Source organism: Cyprinus carpio, chromosome A1 (assembly GCF_018340385.1).
Source record: "Cyprinus carpio isolate SPL01 chromosome A1, ASM1834038v1, whole genome shotgun sequence".
NCBI lineage: Eukaryota > Metazoa > Chordata > Actinopteri > Cypriniformes > Cyprinidae > Cyprinus > Cyprinus carpio.
In genome coordinates this window covers 349,933-366,056 of record NC_056572.1, presented here as the reverse complement: position 1 = coordinate 366,056, position 16,124 = coordinate 349,933, and the positions used below count along the sequence as shown (strand labels likewise).

The window sequence follows — 16,124 nt, the reverse complement described above, 5'->3', positions numbered from 1 at the left end:
GCTTTAACATCCGATTCATCTTTGGCAAATGAAAATGCTCCTCTTAAACATAAGCCTCTTTGAATACAAATTAATTACACAAACCTAGTTCTTAATTATTATTTTAATTACTGAATGTTAATTACAGAAAAGTATACTGTTCCAAAATTGCTAAATTATTTGCCAGGTTCTGTTGTCCCAATTTATTTAACCAAGATTATTTTTACTCTGCACTCTTGCAATTTTGTTCTGATAGATTTGATTATTAATCATAACACTATTATGGCATTACACAAACCATGTCATATAATAGTTTGAGCATGTGTATGGACAATATCAGGAATGTTATTTTATGGTAACTATGAGGAGTTTTTTTCCTTTAAATAATAATTTAGTAAAATATTTATTTATAATTTTCTTATTTCAATATTCTTGAAATTTGTCTCTATTGCAGTTGCTGCTGAATCGTCTGCACTGTTAAATAAAATTGAGTGTACAGTACACAAAATCAATATTTTAAAACTTTTTTATATCAGAGTAATATAAAATAGGCCACACTGTACAATAATAACCATAAGTCATGTGTTCATAGGGCATTCATAAGCAGTGCATAAACTCATTTAAATTTGTTTTAAATTTGTTCCAGTGTCTCACTGGACATGAAAAATCTGATAATAAATAGTCACAAATTGAGCCCCTTTTACTTTTATAATGTTTTTGAATGCTAATAATTCATAATTTAAACTTTTCCAGTACAGTGTGGATGCACAGTGAAAAAGGGAAAAAAAATGTATTTTTGAATAAGTTTCTCAATCACACCACAGACTGAGAAGCATGCCGCTGCTCCTCTGAGTAACGCCTGAACTGTTCCCCTAGCAGCGGCTCCAGGCCCTCAGCTGAGCGGTAAGAACGTGCCCGAACAGCACACCCGATGACTCCGCCCACCACAGCCACAACAAGCACCACGGCAACAATCGCTATGGTGATGATCTCCGAAACAGTGTATGCCCGAGCTAAGGAGGAAGAAAGAGAGAGTTTTTGTGTTTATATCAAACCATAAATGTATAAAGTGAACAACATTTTTTAAATGCATAGTATAAAACTGCCATTGTTTTCTGTGTGCACTTTACACTCCAGTCCAGTAGGTGGCAGAAATGTATCCTTGACATTGGTTTGCTAACCACCTTTAAACCAGTGACAGGACAAATTGGGTCCTCCCTAAAAATTGGGTCTCTTTTAGGACCCCAAGTGATCCCATTGGCTTAATATTAATGTGCACTCTTTGACATGATTTCTACAAAAATCCAGTCTGATCTATGAGAAAACATAAATATTTTACAAGGTGGAGATGCTAGTGTGAATTTACAATGTTATTTGTATGAAAACATAAGAGTTTTAGAAAAAAAAGATAAACATGAAGGGCCACCCTGTGTGGGGAATAAGCAGACTGTAAGAAAACTTACGAGTGAGATTACAAATTCATGTCTTTAATGTTCTTATGTGTTTCTGTTATGAAAAGAACAATATAATGAAGAGTGGGAGAACCTGAAACTGTCAGACAAATTCAAAGGAGGTGAACATTTCTTCCACTTACTGGACTGCAAACAGCAAATCAATGGCCTCTGCATCAATTTTACTGTTAAAATTGCTTAAAACCGAACTGAGCACTTGCACTTTTGGGTTCTTTATTAAGTGCTGAAGTGAATCATAGTGTATTGCCATTATACTGAATTCACACAGCTGGATATTAATTAAATGATTTTTTTTTTTTTTTTTTTTTTTTTTTGCACAGAAGAAAAACAATGTGAGGAAATGATGACAATCTTTCTTTTTGGGTGAACTTTTCCTTTAACTTTAAGTTCGGTTATACTAAAAAAGTTTTCCAGTAAGGAATATTGGTAACACTTTAGAATAATGTTCTATCATTAACAGATAATTATTCAGGAAGTTATGCAGGACTAATGAGTGAACTACAAATTTAGGACTGAGATACTTCCTTAACAGACAATCAGTAATTACTGTATGAGACTGGCCTCATTACCAAATAGTTATTATTTCGCACCAAATAATTACCAATGAATTACTAATCACTTATTACTACTTTAGTGTTAATTAATCACTTTGCAAGAACTAATAATTATCTGGACCGTTGTTTTTAAGGTGAAGAACCTTTTTTTTCTTTTCATTTTTAAAATAAGGGTCCAGATCACTATTAGTGCTAGTAGTAGTAATTAGTAATGCATTTTATGACCACTTTGAGAATAAAAAAGACAACAGTTAACGTTTCTATTCTTATTTAATAGTAACTTAAGTTTTAATGTAGTACTACTCATTAGTTCTGCATTACCTCCTGCATATTTACTTATTAATGACAGACCGATATTCTAAAGTGTTACTGTAATATTTAGAGTTTAGATTTTAGTTTATGGGCTTGTTAAGGATAATTTTTTTGCCGTGTTGCTATCACTGATTACTCACTTGGCCACTGAACCTCATAGGTGTATCCCAGGTTGTCTGGGGCAGTGACAAACATTTCAGCATTTCTGACTGGTGGCCAGAAAGGAACCATATTGAACTCTCTGTTGTGCCCAATCGGAGCGTTCTCCTCAGGATAGACCACTGTTCCTGCTGCGTTAGTACAGAGATCACTAGTTAGAATGCAACTGAAATGTAAAACTCATTTTGGTTATTTATTATGTATGTGTGTGTGTGTTTACCAGCAGTGTGTCTCTGAAGCCATTCATCAAAGATGGCATCAGTGAACGTGTGAAGCAGGACAAAGATGGGGTCGTTTGGTGACAGGTGAGTCTGTCCACCTGTGCCATTGAGAAACAAATGAGCCAGGTTGTGCAGACTCCTCACTACTGGGTCATAGTTTCCCTGGGGAGCACTGTAACCTAATGACACACAAGAACACCAATTAAAAGTCTCCTCGCTTCTCCGAAATGCTGCAAAGTCTTTATGCAGGTGGTTATTTGGTGTGCTAGTTTCTTTGCCTGTGGCTTCAAACATTTTTCAAAAAACTTTTTAAAAAGAAGTTTTATTTGCAGTTGCGAGTGTATCATACCCTCAATAGTGTTCCTGAAGCTCTGAGAAGAAGTTGAGTAATAAGGTGGTGTGTCGAAAGTGTTCAGCTCGAGACAGTCGACGATGTCCTGTGGTTCTGGTAATCTCTGAACCATGGGTCGAGCCACATTACCGGCAGGGTTTCTTCTGATTGGATTTGTCTCTGTATCTGAATACATACCAGGCAGAGAAATGTTGATAACTTTTGATATATTTTGATGAAGATATTTTTTTTTTTGCCAGAATCTATTCAAAAATACATTAAAATGCAATTCAAACACACTGACTTGAAAACACCTCTTCAATAATGAACATGTTCATTATTAAAATAAATTTTGATATTTTATGTGGGGTAATATATGAAGTTAAATTGTCAGAGTGATACAACTGTCCTGAATCATAAAAAATAAAAAAAATAAAAAAAAATAAATAAATAAATAAAAAAAAAAATAAATAAAACTAAAATAAATAAATAAATAAATAAATAAATAAATAAATAAATAAATAAATAAATAAAAATATATTTATATATATATATATATATATATATATATATATATATATATATATATATATATATATATATATAGTTTTTATTTAAGTTAAACTAATCTATATCTATCTATCTATCTATCTATCTATCTATCTATCTATCTATCTATCTATCTATCTATCTATATAAGACAAAAACGCAAAAATTTTTTTAACTGAAATTAAAGTGAATATGGAAAAAATAAAAACTACTTATTATAACAGTATCTTAATGATAAAAATGTATTCATGGAAAATAATTATTTACATTTTTTTTTTTACTTAATAGTTACACATTACTTACACATTGCTGCCCCATTACTTTTTAGTCATTCAGTTAAAATTTTGAAAATAATAAAAAAAAAAAATTGTAACCATATGAAATCAAAATGAATAAAAACTTTGTCTTCAACTAGATTTTTATTTTTATTTTTAAATCATGATTTGTTGTCTGTCTTTGACTTATGAACCAAATCTCTTTCTGAGGTCCCGCAGACTGTGAGAAAGAAGCATCATAAGATTGAATATTATACTATTCAGTTTGTCTGCAGTTGTGAGTCACACGCAAATACAATCACATGATCCTGATCATTTTGCCCATATAAGGTTTGATCTTTCTTCTGAGCTTTCGAAATGCCTCAAAGGATTAGTTCAAACAGCATGTGAGCAGTCTTAGGTCTTGGAATGCATGTGTGTGTGTGTCTTACTAATGCAGATGGTCTCCAATGTCTCACACTCCCCCACACTCTCACAGATCTCCCACCAGGGAGAGGACACAACATTAGATGTGTGTTTCTGCAGTATTCAGTGTATATGTGCGTGTGTTATTAGTATTTTGTGTGAGTGTGTCGTACTGTTGCAGATGGTCCCCAGTGTCTCATACTCCTCCACACTCTCACAGATGACTCTCCACTGAGAGAACACAGAGTTGGAACTGATGCCATTGGTGTCAAAGCTGCTTCTGGCTCCCAGCAGGTCATCTGTGCAGATATCACACTCACTGCCTCCTATTGCAAAGTTCCAGTATGGCAGGGCAAACGACGGATCCTCCAGCATGTCCTGTGCACACACACACATGCGTATCCCAACATATTCCATTAGCTGATCCTTCTATCAATGGGGAATAGTTGGTATTTCTGCTTACTGCACAAGATAATAAGACTTGCCAAATTGATTTTTTACTGGAATAGAGCATAAATCTAACACAACTTTAGAGGATTATGTTCATAAAAGAAGGAAAATGTACAAATGAGGATTAAAAAAAAACCTTTCATTAAATTAAATTCAAGATACATTCTCTTAAAAAATTTTTTTTTATCTTTGTTCTCAAGTAAAGTTGTTCTTAGTATATTTTGACTTTAGATGTTTTTTGTTTCTTTATTTTTATTTATATTTATTTACTTACCTACTTATTATTTATTTATTAACTTTAATTAAAAAAATAATTCTTTTCAGGTCTTCTATAAGAATGAAGTATTGAAGCCCATTTCTGATACATAAGAAAAAACTTTAGTTAATCATACAAAATTCGAAATTCTGAGATAATATTTCACTATGATATAAAAAATCTAAATGATCAGATACTAAGTCAAAATTTTGACATAAAAAGTGATAATTATGAGCACAAGTCAAAAGTTGTATCTAATAACTATGATGTTTTATCTTGTATTTCAAATTATGTCATCATTATGTTTTTCATGTCTTTCAACTTCTTGGCATGTAATAATTATGACTTTTTATGACATGTGATCTAACAAAGGATGAATACTGAAGGAAAGATTCACCCAAAAATGACATTTTTATCATCATTTGCTCAACGTCATGTCAGTCCAAACCTGTATGACTTGCTTTCTGAATAAATAAGAAGATATATATATATATATATATATATATATATATATATATATATATATATATATATATATATAGGAGATTTCAAGCTTTTAAAAGAACATCAAAGCATCATAAAAGTGGTGTAAAACCTCTGAAGTCATTTCATAGCTTTGTATTACAAATAAATAAAAATTAAATTCATAATCCATTGATAATAATTCCCACCAAAACATTTATTTATTTATTTAACAGATCAACCAGACTTATTTAACTGACATGTCTACTACTGTCATAAGCACCCCAAGAAAAGACACTGTAGGGCGGATGTCAACAAAGTAAATTTCACCTGTTTCTGTTCAGAAAACTTGACATACAGGGTATGAGTCATATAAACTTCTTTTATGATACTTTCTGCATATTTTTTCCCAATCGCTACATTTGCATGGAATAGAGCGACCAATGCATTCTTCAAAATATCTCCTTTTTTGTTCCATGTCATACAGTTTTGGAATCACATGACATTATTTAACAATTTTTGTATTTCATTATCATTATCTGATTTGGGTTACCTGCATGTCTCTCTCTAGTTGCAACAGGTGGTACCGGTGCCAAGTGACAAATCCTGGTCCTTCGTGTGAGAAATCCACACCTCCGAAGCTCTGCTGGCCCGGACCCATGTAAGTCTTACTGACTGAAAAGTAGTGGGTCCAGACAAAGTAATTATAAATGGTGATGTTCTCAAACTGTACACTTGCTCCGTCCGGGCCGAAAATCTCCTGATAGCGGCGGGTACTGATGACCAGGTCAGGATGGACAGTTCTTTTAGCCTGGTCCAGGGCGTTCACAAAGGCTCTTTTCTCATCTGCAGACATCTGCATGACGTTACGTCGCACTGAGAACACAAACAAACCCAGCCGAGAAAGAAAGCAAAGAATACAAACGTCACATACCGTATATATATTTACAGTGCATATCTGTATACTTGTTTATCATGAGTAATTAAGCGTATGGATGTCTGTCCTCACCCACGGTGACTCTTTGATCACAGTTTGGCCCTGTCAGACCGTGTCGGCATCGCCCACAGTTAAATCCACTGAAGTTTCCATTGCATTGACAGGTTCTATTAAAGAACCGAAGTGGCCATCGTTCTCTATCATCCCGCCCATCGTGAGGATACTGGGGCCCGTGTGGCCGGCGGTCAGCAGTAATTGACACACATTGACCTCTCCCGGTACTGGATCCACACTCATCATTGGGCAGTCCAGTAGGTGATGGGCAGCAGGTGCCACTCTGCAGACCTTCTGGTGTCACACACTGACGTGGGAACTGAGCGTGCGTCAGTACAACGCACATTAGCACTAAACACACACTCTTCCACATCCTAGAAAGACATATACAGTATGCGTTAATATATGCTTAAAGGGATTGATCACCCAAAAATTACAATTCTGTCATCATTTACTCACCCTCATGTCATTACAAACGTGTATCAATTTTATTTCGACCTTAAAAGTGCATAGATTTTGAAAGAAAGATCGTTTAACTTGGCCAATATCTATTAGTAATAATAATCTGCTTTTCAGTTATGCATTCAGTTTATACTTGTAATATTAGTAAACTATTTAATTAGAACACTAAAAAACGTTTTTGTTTTTGTTTTCAAAATATTTTATCTAAACATCATATAACAAGATAAATATAGAAGCAACATTTTATAAAATATTAGGATTGAAATAATTTGAATTCATTATTTTACATATCCTGTTTAGAAAACGGTTTATTATTTGTTTTATGCATAAACATCACAAAAGCCTGTTAGATGCATACAGTTGCATATGCATACAGTATATATATAACTTTTTAAAATACAATTTTCCTAATCAATTGATTTTTGCTTCTTTTATTTTGTTTTGTTTCATTTTATTTTTTATATTATTATTTTATAAATATAAAACATTAAATATACATTATATAAAAATATAGCATTTTATTTTATATATTATTATCTTATTTAATTTTTTTTTTTTTTTTTTTTTTTTTTTTTTGTAGTTTGCTGTTAAAATGGATAAATTAAGCAAATTGAGACAATTATTTCACCATGAAGTGTTATGGTTTGCTTCAGGAAAAAGAGTAACCCACTTTGGTTCTAATTGTGGAAACCAAAAAAAAAAAAAAAAAAAAAAAAAAAACCTATCGGGGATTATGTGCAACAAAATGGCACCTAAGAAAGTTGGGAAATCTTTTAAGATCAGTGCAAAAATATGCACAGTAAGATACACTCTTACTACAGAAGATCGGAAAAAGGAAGAAATTTATCACTGTCAAAGAGAAACAATGGAAAGAAACAAAAGATTTTTTTCTCTCTCTCTTTAATATTGAATTTTAAATTTTTAGTTTTTTGAAGTACCATAGGCTTGCAGTTGTATACCATGTAAGGATATAAACAGCTCCAACGTCACAACCTCAAACTTAGTAACTCACTGACTAGTTATGTCCTCAGAGCAAACCCACACAAAAGGATTACGTTAATGGTTCTTACAAAATAAAATAAATGATTTCCTTTATCGATTTGTCATCTTGTCTCTTATGTAAAAAGTTCCTGATAAAAAGTCATATGCCTATATCTCACTGCATCTATGCTTATCATAAATTCTGAACTGATTTATAAAATAACAATTTATCAATGTCATGCCCTAGTGAGCCACAGTGTCAGTCTTCGATCACTGCAGTGATATAAAGAGTAAAAAAAGATACAGGGCATAAAAATAAAAATAAAGTGTGTACCTTATATCATCCGTTCTTTCTTTTCTGCCCCACTCTTTCTTTCTCCCACTCTCTCTTTCTCCTGTAGTGTAGTGCCCCCCTGTGCTGCCCCCTGGCCAACTCTTTTATACTTACACCCCTCCTGACTGCACTCATCTCTCTGACCTCTCCATCCCGTGATCAGCAGTCAGTAGAGAGAGGGAGAAGAGAGAGAGAGAGGGGGTAAAAACACATTATACAACTCTCTTTTCTCTTCAGTGAATTTGCGTCTTTTGGTTCGACCTTTTCAAAGGTCTGATAGATTAGTGGTCTTTGCTTTCATAACAGGCAAAATAGTGGACAGAAACCAACCATTTATTAAAGAAAAGACACTTGTCTCATGTCTGTTACAAGAGGGTTGTGCAGGAAAGATAGAAAGACATAACATTTGATCGTTTTAAATACAGAACTCTTTACATTTCAATTAGTACATATGCCAAACTTTGCCAAGATTTTATATATTTTTACATATTTTATGGAAATTGTTTAATGCAATACATTTGTGTGACTAGTAATTGCATCAACAATACAAAACAGTAAAAAATCAAAACCCAAAATTTATTTAGGCCTAAATTTCAGATTTATTTATTAGGATTACACATAAATGTAAGTGTTTTCACAATTAACAGTTTAAAGCTGATCTGAAGCGATTTGTAGAAATGCATAAAACTAAATATTAGTTGTTTACTTAATGTAATGCATATTTGTCAGTCATACATAAAGTTTATTACTTTTTTATTTTTTTTTTATTTTTTTCAGTCCAAATGGATGGAATTTTATATTCAACTCAAATACATGTCTTAGATTTAGGCCTAAATATATTTTTGGATTGCAGGACAATACATGTTGGTAGAAAGGTATTTTATCATGTTTTTCAGTAAAAATATCCAAATATCTTTACAATAAAATAAATATACTTGAGAAGCAAAACTGTGTAATATAATAAAACTTATTTTTCTCAAAATAAATACTGAGTTATGTTTATTTCTCTTACCCCATGGGCAAATAGTTTGTTTATTTGTTTATTTTAAACATAAACCATGTTAAATGTTAGATGTTTTAAACAAGAAAACACTCAATAAAAGCTAAAATCTAAACATATTCTATGAAAACAAGTCTTAATATTTTATGCTGTTTTGCTTTTCAAGTACATTTATCTTTTTCCCCCCAAATATTTAAATATTTTAACTGTGAAACCAACCTAAAAACTGATATGACTCTGCTTTTTCACAAATAACGGTCATTCTACTGTACAAAGAATAACACAGGAGTGACATTTGGTGTCAAGGCTAACCAGACCATTCACTACACATATAGACACACACACACACACATACACACACACACACACACACACACACACATAACACAGTCAGACCCTCAGTCACATACACACACTTGTATGATTAAGAATCATACTCCTTAAGGTCAGCAATGTTAAACAACAGAGGTTCTGGGGTCACAGGATGAATTCTTCTCTATGGAATCCAGTGGGATAGTTGTCATAGCAACGTCCTCTTGCTGGACCTGCGAGTACTCTGGAAGGTCATCTATAGCGGTTCTGCAAACACAAACAATCAGTCACAATGCATATGTGTGTGTGTGTGTGTGTTTATGTTCCTCATAATCAGGGTGAGTATGTGTGGTGATATACTCACTGTTCATCGATTGGAACGGTGGTATCTGTGTTGTTTGTGTCACCTTCTATACCTCCATTTCCTCTACCACAGATCTTCTTTGGGGCCACACTGCTGCTAACAAATATATAGGAATATTATCTTTAAAGCAGTTCTTTCAATATACATAATCTATTATTAGCCAGAGGAAGGTGTTCAATCATTATAATTTTTACAAATCTATAAATTCAACCCATTCTCCCACACACTCACTCACCCACAGTGCAAACGTTATCTCGTCATACAATATTCATGAGTCACAGTAAGATTTATAATGTGTACCCCTCTTTCCAAATATCATTAGATATTATTTGGACTGTTATATAAAAAACAACGTATATGGCTATATATATACATTTTTTTCAGAAGAGACTGATTAATTTTAAATGCTAAAATAATAATCAGAATCACTGTTTTCAATGTTGGTAATAACAATAAATGTTCTGAAGATTGGAGTAATTGGCTGCTGAATATTCAGCTTTGTCATCACATTAATAATTTACAATTTTAAATTTATTGAAACAATTTTTATTTTATTTCATTGTAATAATAGTTCACAATGTTGCTGTTTTCACTGAATTTTCAATCAAATAAATGCAGCCATGGTGAGGAGATGTTTTTAAAATTCAGTAAAAATCTCACCAACCCCAAATGTTTGATAGATGGCTTCAGAACTATCCAACATGGACAAAAATGTATTGAACTTCAGTGTTCTTATAGTTATAGTCTTAGGGATCTTGCTATGTAAGTCACTTTTGATGAAATCATCTGTCGAGTGGATTTTGTGTGTGTATTTATTAACACTCTGTATACAGTCTATATTGTACTTATATATCTCATCAGCCACTGTAGTAATAACCACTTCTCCTTTCAAAGATCCTTATAGTCTTACAATGCACACACAAACCTATTTGGCTTCGTCCTGCACTTCAGAATGTAGACAATGGTGACAGCAGTTTGCAGAATGAGAAAGAAAGCTGCTGCTATGGCTCCTATCTTCCATGCTTCCTGCACTGTGGCTTTGGTCTCTGAGGTGTGAAAGAGACAAAGTACTGTCAAATATAGTAAGTTAAATAATAAAAAATTACTTTGGTGTGTTTAAATGTTATTTCTCATGTAGTTGCCATACGTGTAGAGTCTATTGGTGCGTCAGTATCTCCGAGCCTCAGTTTGAGAACTGGTGTTGGTGGGAGCTCCTCAACAGTGTTCATCAACACCGGTACACCCTGATTGTTCTTGTTCGGGTCCCTGGAGGTGATAATCTCGTTTACATCACTGGCCTCATGTGTTTTACCTGTAAAATCTGTTTTACCTGTAAAATAAGTTTCCACACATTCATTGCATTACGTTTAAGGCGAGACTGTTTGAGAGGGAATTTGTGTCATTAACAGCCTCACCGCCTGTTGCTTTAGAATTTGTAATAACAGTCTCCTGCAACTCAATTGGTCCCTTGGTATCCACAGCGACCTCTGTTGTGAAATGGGGGAGACATTTAACAGAGTGGTGAAAATTGCAGCAGAAAGATGAGATGAGTGCTGGAGGATACGTATGGAATTTAAAATGACGTTCTCACAGTATATACTTACGTGTGAGACAACAGCTAAAGAGTTCAATATATTAAGGTGCTAAGAAATCTTTGCAAAGATTATGTGTGTTTGTCACTGGACACAATTACTTTAATTCAGGATGTGAGGTCATTTTCTTTATTGTTGACTTTTGGTTTAAATGGCCAGAGATATTGGTATGCAACTAATCTTTGGTTTTAATGAAGACTAGGGTGAGATTCTTCTCATAAAACATCTTCAAATCAAGAAATCACTTATAACAGATGCACATTTGATTCATGTATTTATCCCATGCACAGAAATGAAGAAAGTCTGCTTTATCTGAATACAGCCAAATGTGACAGAAGCCACTTGACTTAGTGAAGCATGTAGTGCTTTTAGGAGGATTGGAAGGTAAAATCTATCTTGTGTAGGGATTAAGGTTTAGGGGTATCTTAGTTTCAGCAGGATGAATGTGTTTCTCTATGTAGGTCACAGGAACAGCAGGAGCAGAAACATATAGGACAGCGGTTCATCAGAAATTAGGCTCTGGAGCTTTGGACAGACACCAAAACAGACCACACTCTCACTCGTTTAGGCAGATGTAAAACTGCAACATGATCTCATTAATACTCATAGAGGTTTTTTTTTTTTCATAAAGTGTTGTTCTACATTTTATTTTAATTGTATAGACTCTAAAATGTACATTATTAAAGTAATGTCTGTGTTTAATATGCATATGAACAACGTTAGAGACATATAACGGTGTATGAATTATTTAAGGCTAATAGAATATTGAATTGAAGGAATTAATAGAATAAAATTGGATTAATTAAAGTTTTAAAAGCATCACATTTATGTAATGCATTTACCAGATTTGACCGTTTCTGGTGACATTCAGAACTGAATATATATATAATTATATATAATTAATTAAAAACATTAAAACCCGTACATATGATTTCAATGTGTCTATACTGTATGTTTCAGTTTATGTACAAACATACAAACATGTTTAAATGTTATGTACAAATACATATGAATACTAATAACGTTAGGCTATAAAATGACACTGACTAGAGATTGTATTTTACTTATTGCTTATTTCAATTAGTTTTTGTCACTTTTTTCTCATGCAGAGGGAGATATTATTAGTGGTTGCAGGTGTTTGTGTGGGCTTTATTATTCTCCATACTCCCAAATGTACAGTAACAAGATACTTATCCTTTGATTAAAGAAAACAACTGCTACTCTGCAACGCCATTCTATTCTGATCTATTCTATTATGTTTTGGAAGATTCTACTATAGTATATTCAATCCAAAATTTAAATAAAGTGATACCATCTGAATCCCCATTGCGCACAGCCTGACAGAGCAGTGCATTTCAGTGTATTTCAGCATGACTGTGTAATTAATGGTGGATAGATGGTTCAGAGTGCACCCAGGAGCCAGTCATCTCCAGAGATACATGTTATGAGTCTTTTCGCTGCTATAAACTGAAGGGATGCCTTTAGGCAGCTTAGTTGCTTTGCTGTATATTATAAGTACAATGATCAGACAGTGAAAGTCTAATTGCATTAGACTTGGGGTGGGGGGGGGGGCACCATCACAATTGGGAAATCATATCTTACTAAAACTGTGGAGTAAAACTGGTCTAGAGAATAATATAGCAAATGTAACTTAAATGTTGGAGATTGAAATGTATCACTATTTTTAGTTTTAAGTTGTTTTGGGTGGTAAATGCACTTAATTATAAACTCATTACCTGGTTCCTGTTGAGTTTTCTCTGGTACTGTTTTGGCGGATGGAGGAACCTCCTCCTGTGTTGAAACTTTCTGGAGCTGTGCCTCAGATCCGGAATCTACCTCCTCTCTTCTTGCTTTGACTTCAATCACACCTTCTTGAGTCTTTGCTACTTCCTGTTGTTCCTCTTCCTGTTCTACTTCATCCATATCAGCCACACCACCATCTGTACCCATCTGTGCTGTTACTGCCTGCCGTTCCTCTTGACTATGCTCTGATTCAGTAGCCCATTCTGTATCTGAGTATTCTTCTTCTGGTCCATGTATTTTAACCTCTATTGTCACCTCTACGTTCTCTAGTTCCCCTTTTGCAGTCTTTTCCTCCAACTCAGACAACTGAGCCTCTTTTTCAATGAATCCCTTTTCTGGGTCTTCTACATCTTCATCTTCAGCCTCCTTGCTTCCCTTGTTCATTTCCACAGCTCCTCTTCCTGATTCGTTTTCTTTTTGTGTGTCAGGATATGACTGGACAGGTGATTCCTCTGAATGGCTTTCCTCAGTCACTGGTTCACCCATTTCAACAATGTCAGGGTCTTGCAAAATTGATTCTACTGCCTCAAGGTCCAGCTCCACTGGTTTCTTTTCCGATTTCTCTTCTGGCTTTGAAATTGATGACTTGGCCAGTTCTTGAATCTCCTCTGCAGGTTCTATATCTTGAGTCAGTCCTTCTTGAGCTGGTTGATCTGATGTCTGTTCACTTGATTCTGACATAAGGATGTCTGGTTCTCCTGCAGGGAGCACCAATGCCTCCTCTTCAGCTGCTTCTTCTGTTGTATAATCTGCTGCAGTCTCCACCACTGGTGACTGCTCTGCCTGAGTCTTCTGTGGCGCGAGTTCATCTACAACCTGCTCCAAGGCCTCACGTACGGCACCCGTTGTCGAAATCTGTACCGCCTGCTCAAATGCTGCCTTCACTGCATCAATCATTTCACCCAGACTTGGTGGGGCCGGCTCAGGGTCAGGAGAGGGGAGAGCATCATCTGTGCAAAGCAGCAAAGACAACTGGGGACTTTAGAGCAGATTTGACCAGGTCAGCTTTTTTTGTGCAGCAGGGTCACATCTCATCACTCTCTGTGAGGTTGAATATATTAGCACCAGAGTTGGGCAAAATTGGCTACATTTCAGTTTATGAGCTGGAATTTGGATTTAATCCAAATTGAATCTCTATCTATCTATCTATCTATCTATCTATCTATCTATCTATCTATCTATCTATCTATCTATCTATCTATCTATCTATCTATCTATCTATCTATGTTTCGGATTTTTGAAAAAGAAAAAAAATTACGGTGGGAACTGGTACATCGATTATAGAAAAACAACATCAACAACATTCGTTGTTCGATTCGTTCACAGAAATATCTATAACATGCATTTGTAAAGTAGGTGAATTTTTCTTAATTTCGACTTAAAGCTTGCTTTAAATCTCAAACAAGGCTTTATCAAGCCAACATTCAAAGTATACTGTATTTTGATAAAAGTTTTATAGGTTAAAATATTAATAAAATTTAATTAAATTAAATATGTATTTCCACTTCCTTATATTCAGGTGGTCTTTGCTACCTCAGTTAATATTCAGTTTAAAATCAGGGATTTGATTATAATTTAAATGGAATTCTCAGTCAGATGAACAGTGCCAGGAGGGTCACTGGAGTCCAAAGCTAAAGCTTTTAACAAGACTTTAAGTCAAATATCATACTTTTAAGATCCAATTAAATTTGTGATGACAGTTAGACTTACAGTAGCTTTACAGTAGTTTCTCTAAGGTAACAATTGTTTTCACTTTTGTTATAGCAGCTTCTTAAAATGGTGATTGTGTGTTGTGACATGCATTATGAGCTCTGTGCCTGAATATACTCATAAGAATCCATCAGAAGCTAAGAGACTTATTGAACTTGTGTACAATATGTTTGAAAACAGAAATTTTAGACTTTTAAAAATGTAAAAAGATTATTAGTTGAATAAATAAACAGGAAAGTAGTGTAGCAACTATTTATTTACTTTTTGTATAACTTATTTTGTCAGAGATATCTTCAGTTTAGGCTTTGGGTTTCACAGCAATTTTCAAAGGAAAGTCAAATAGATTTGTGTGAATTCCCGTGGAATGTGAAATCTCACAGTTGTTTTGCATGAAGGTGTTGCGGTGCCGAGAAATAGCACAGTTGAATCACTTTTATAGGGCTGAAATGAAGAAGCTAATGGGATCTCAGTCTTGAGTCTATAGAGATATTAGTTTGTTTGTACTACAGCCAAACTCAAGCTGAGGCTGCCAGTACTGTGGTTACCAGTCAGCCTTGACAAACTGATTTGAAGTTGTTATTGGTTTCAGATGTGGTTGACATTGAAAACTTGGTTTTAAGCCAATCATCTGCGAAACTGCCTTTGGAATGACCAGGAAAATTGATTTTGCAGATAACACTTCGGACATTGATTTTAAGCTTTAGACACAGTCCATGAATCAGTGAAACATACTGACATCTAATGCTGACTCAACAAGCTATTTTGCCCTGAGGGTAATTCCATAAGAATATAGTATCCTTTTTCCAGTGTTTATATATAAACTTTGTAATCTGATTCCTAAACATCTGCTTTCAAGCACAATTTCACAGTGTCATTAAAGGAAAAGTTACTATACCTTGTGCCTGGCAAAGATGAAACAGCAGCATCACTAACAATCCATTATGAGAACACAGTCCCATGGTGGAAAATCACAGATGTCCAAATCGGGCTTCTTTTTGTAGGGTCAATTTGTTGGTGTGTGTGTTTTTTTAGTGTGTTTGAGATGGATGAGGGAATAAGCTGGCTCCAGGTGTATTGAACTAAAAAGCGTCTCTGGACTGGGATCCTCAATCTCCCTTTGAATTGGCGTCAAGAACAACGAGGATTTGCC

At 34.3% G+C, this 16,124-nt stretch overlaps 2 protein-coding genes across 5 annotated transcripts; both read right to left on the bottom strand.

Annotated features, from left to right (window-relative positions):
• Positions 1-788: 788 nt before the first annotated feature.
• On the bottom strand, positions 789-8,267 carry tyrp1b (tyrosinase-related protein 1b). The gene is made up of 8 exons (XM_042773363.1): positions 8,194-8,267; positions 6,435-6,790; positions 5,979-6,301; positions 4,431-4,635; positions 3,047-3,214; positions 2,697-2,876; positions 2,458-2,607; positions 789-992 (listed from the first exon to the last, which is right to left on the bottom strand). Exons 2-8 carry the CDS (start codon positions 6,787-6,789, stop codon positions 793-795), a joined length of 1,581 nt encoding a protein of 526 aa, XP_042629297.1. The 5' UTR covers position 6,790; positions 8,194-8,267; the 3' UTR covers positions 789-792.
• An 855-nt stretch (positions 8,268-9,122) lies between these two features.
• On the bottom strand, positions 9,123-16,124 carry si:dkeyp-118a3.2 (translation initiation factor IF-2). Of its 4 annotated transcripts, none has more exons than XM_042767071.1 (7): positions 15,870-16,124; positions 13,198-14,214; positions 11,285-11,356; positions 11,017-11,190; positions 10,795-10,915; positions 9,870-9,965; positions 9,123-9,772 (listed from the first exon to the last, which is right to left on the bottom strand). In XM_042767071.1, the coding sequence occupies exons 1-7, from the start codon at positions 15,931-15,933 to the stop codon at positions 9,649-9,651; spliced, it is 1,668 nt and encodes a 555-aa protein (XP_042623005.1). In that variant the 5' UTR covers positions 15,934-16,124; the 3' UTR covers positions 9,123-9,648. The 4 variants fall into 4 exon arrangements, with proteins under 4 accessions (XP_042623005.1, XP_042628962.1, XP_042597495.1 ...); XM_042773028.1 differs by having other exon boundaries at positions 11,017-11,181; XM_042741561.1 differs by having other exon boundaries at positions 9,125-9,772; positions 11,017-11,199.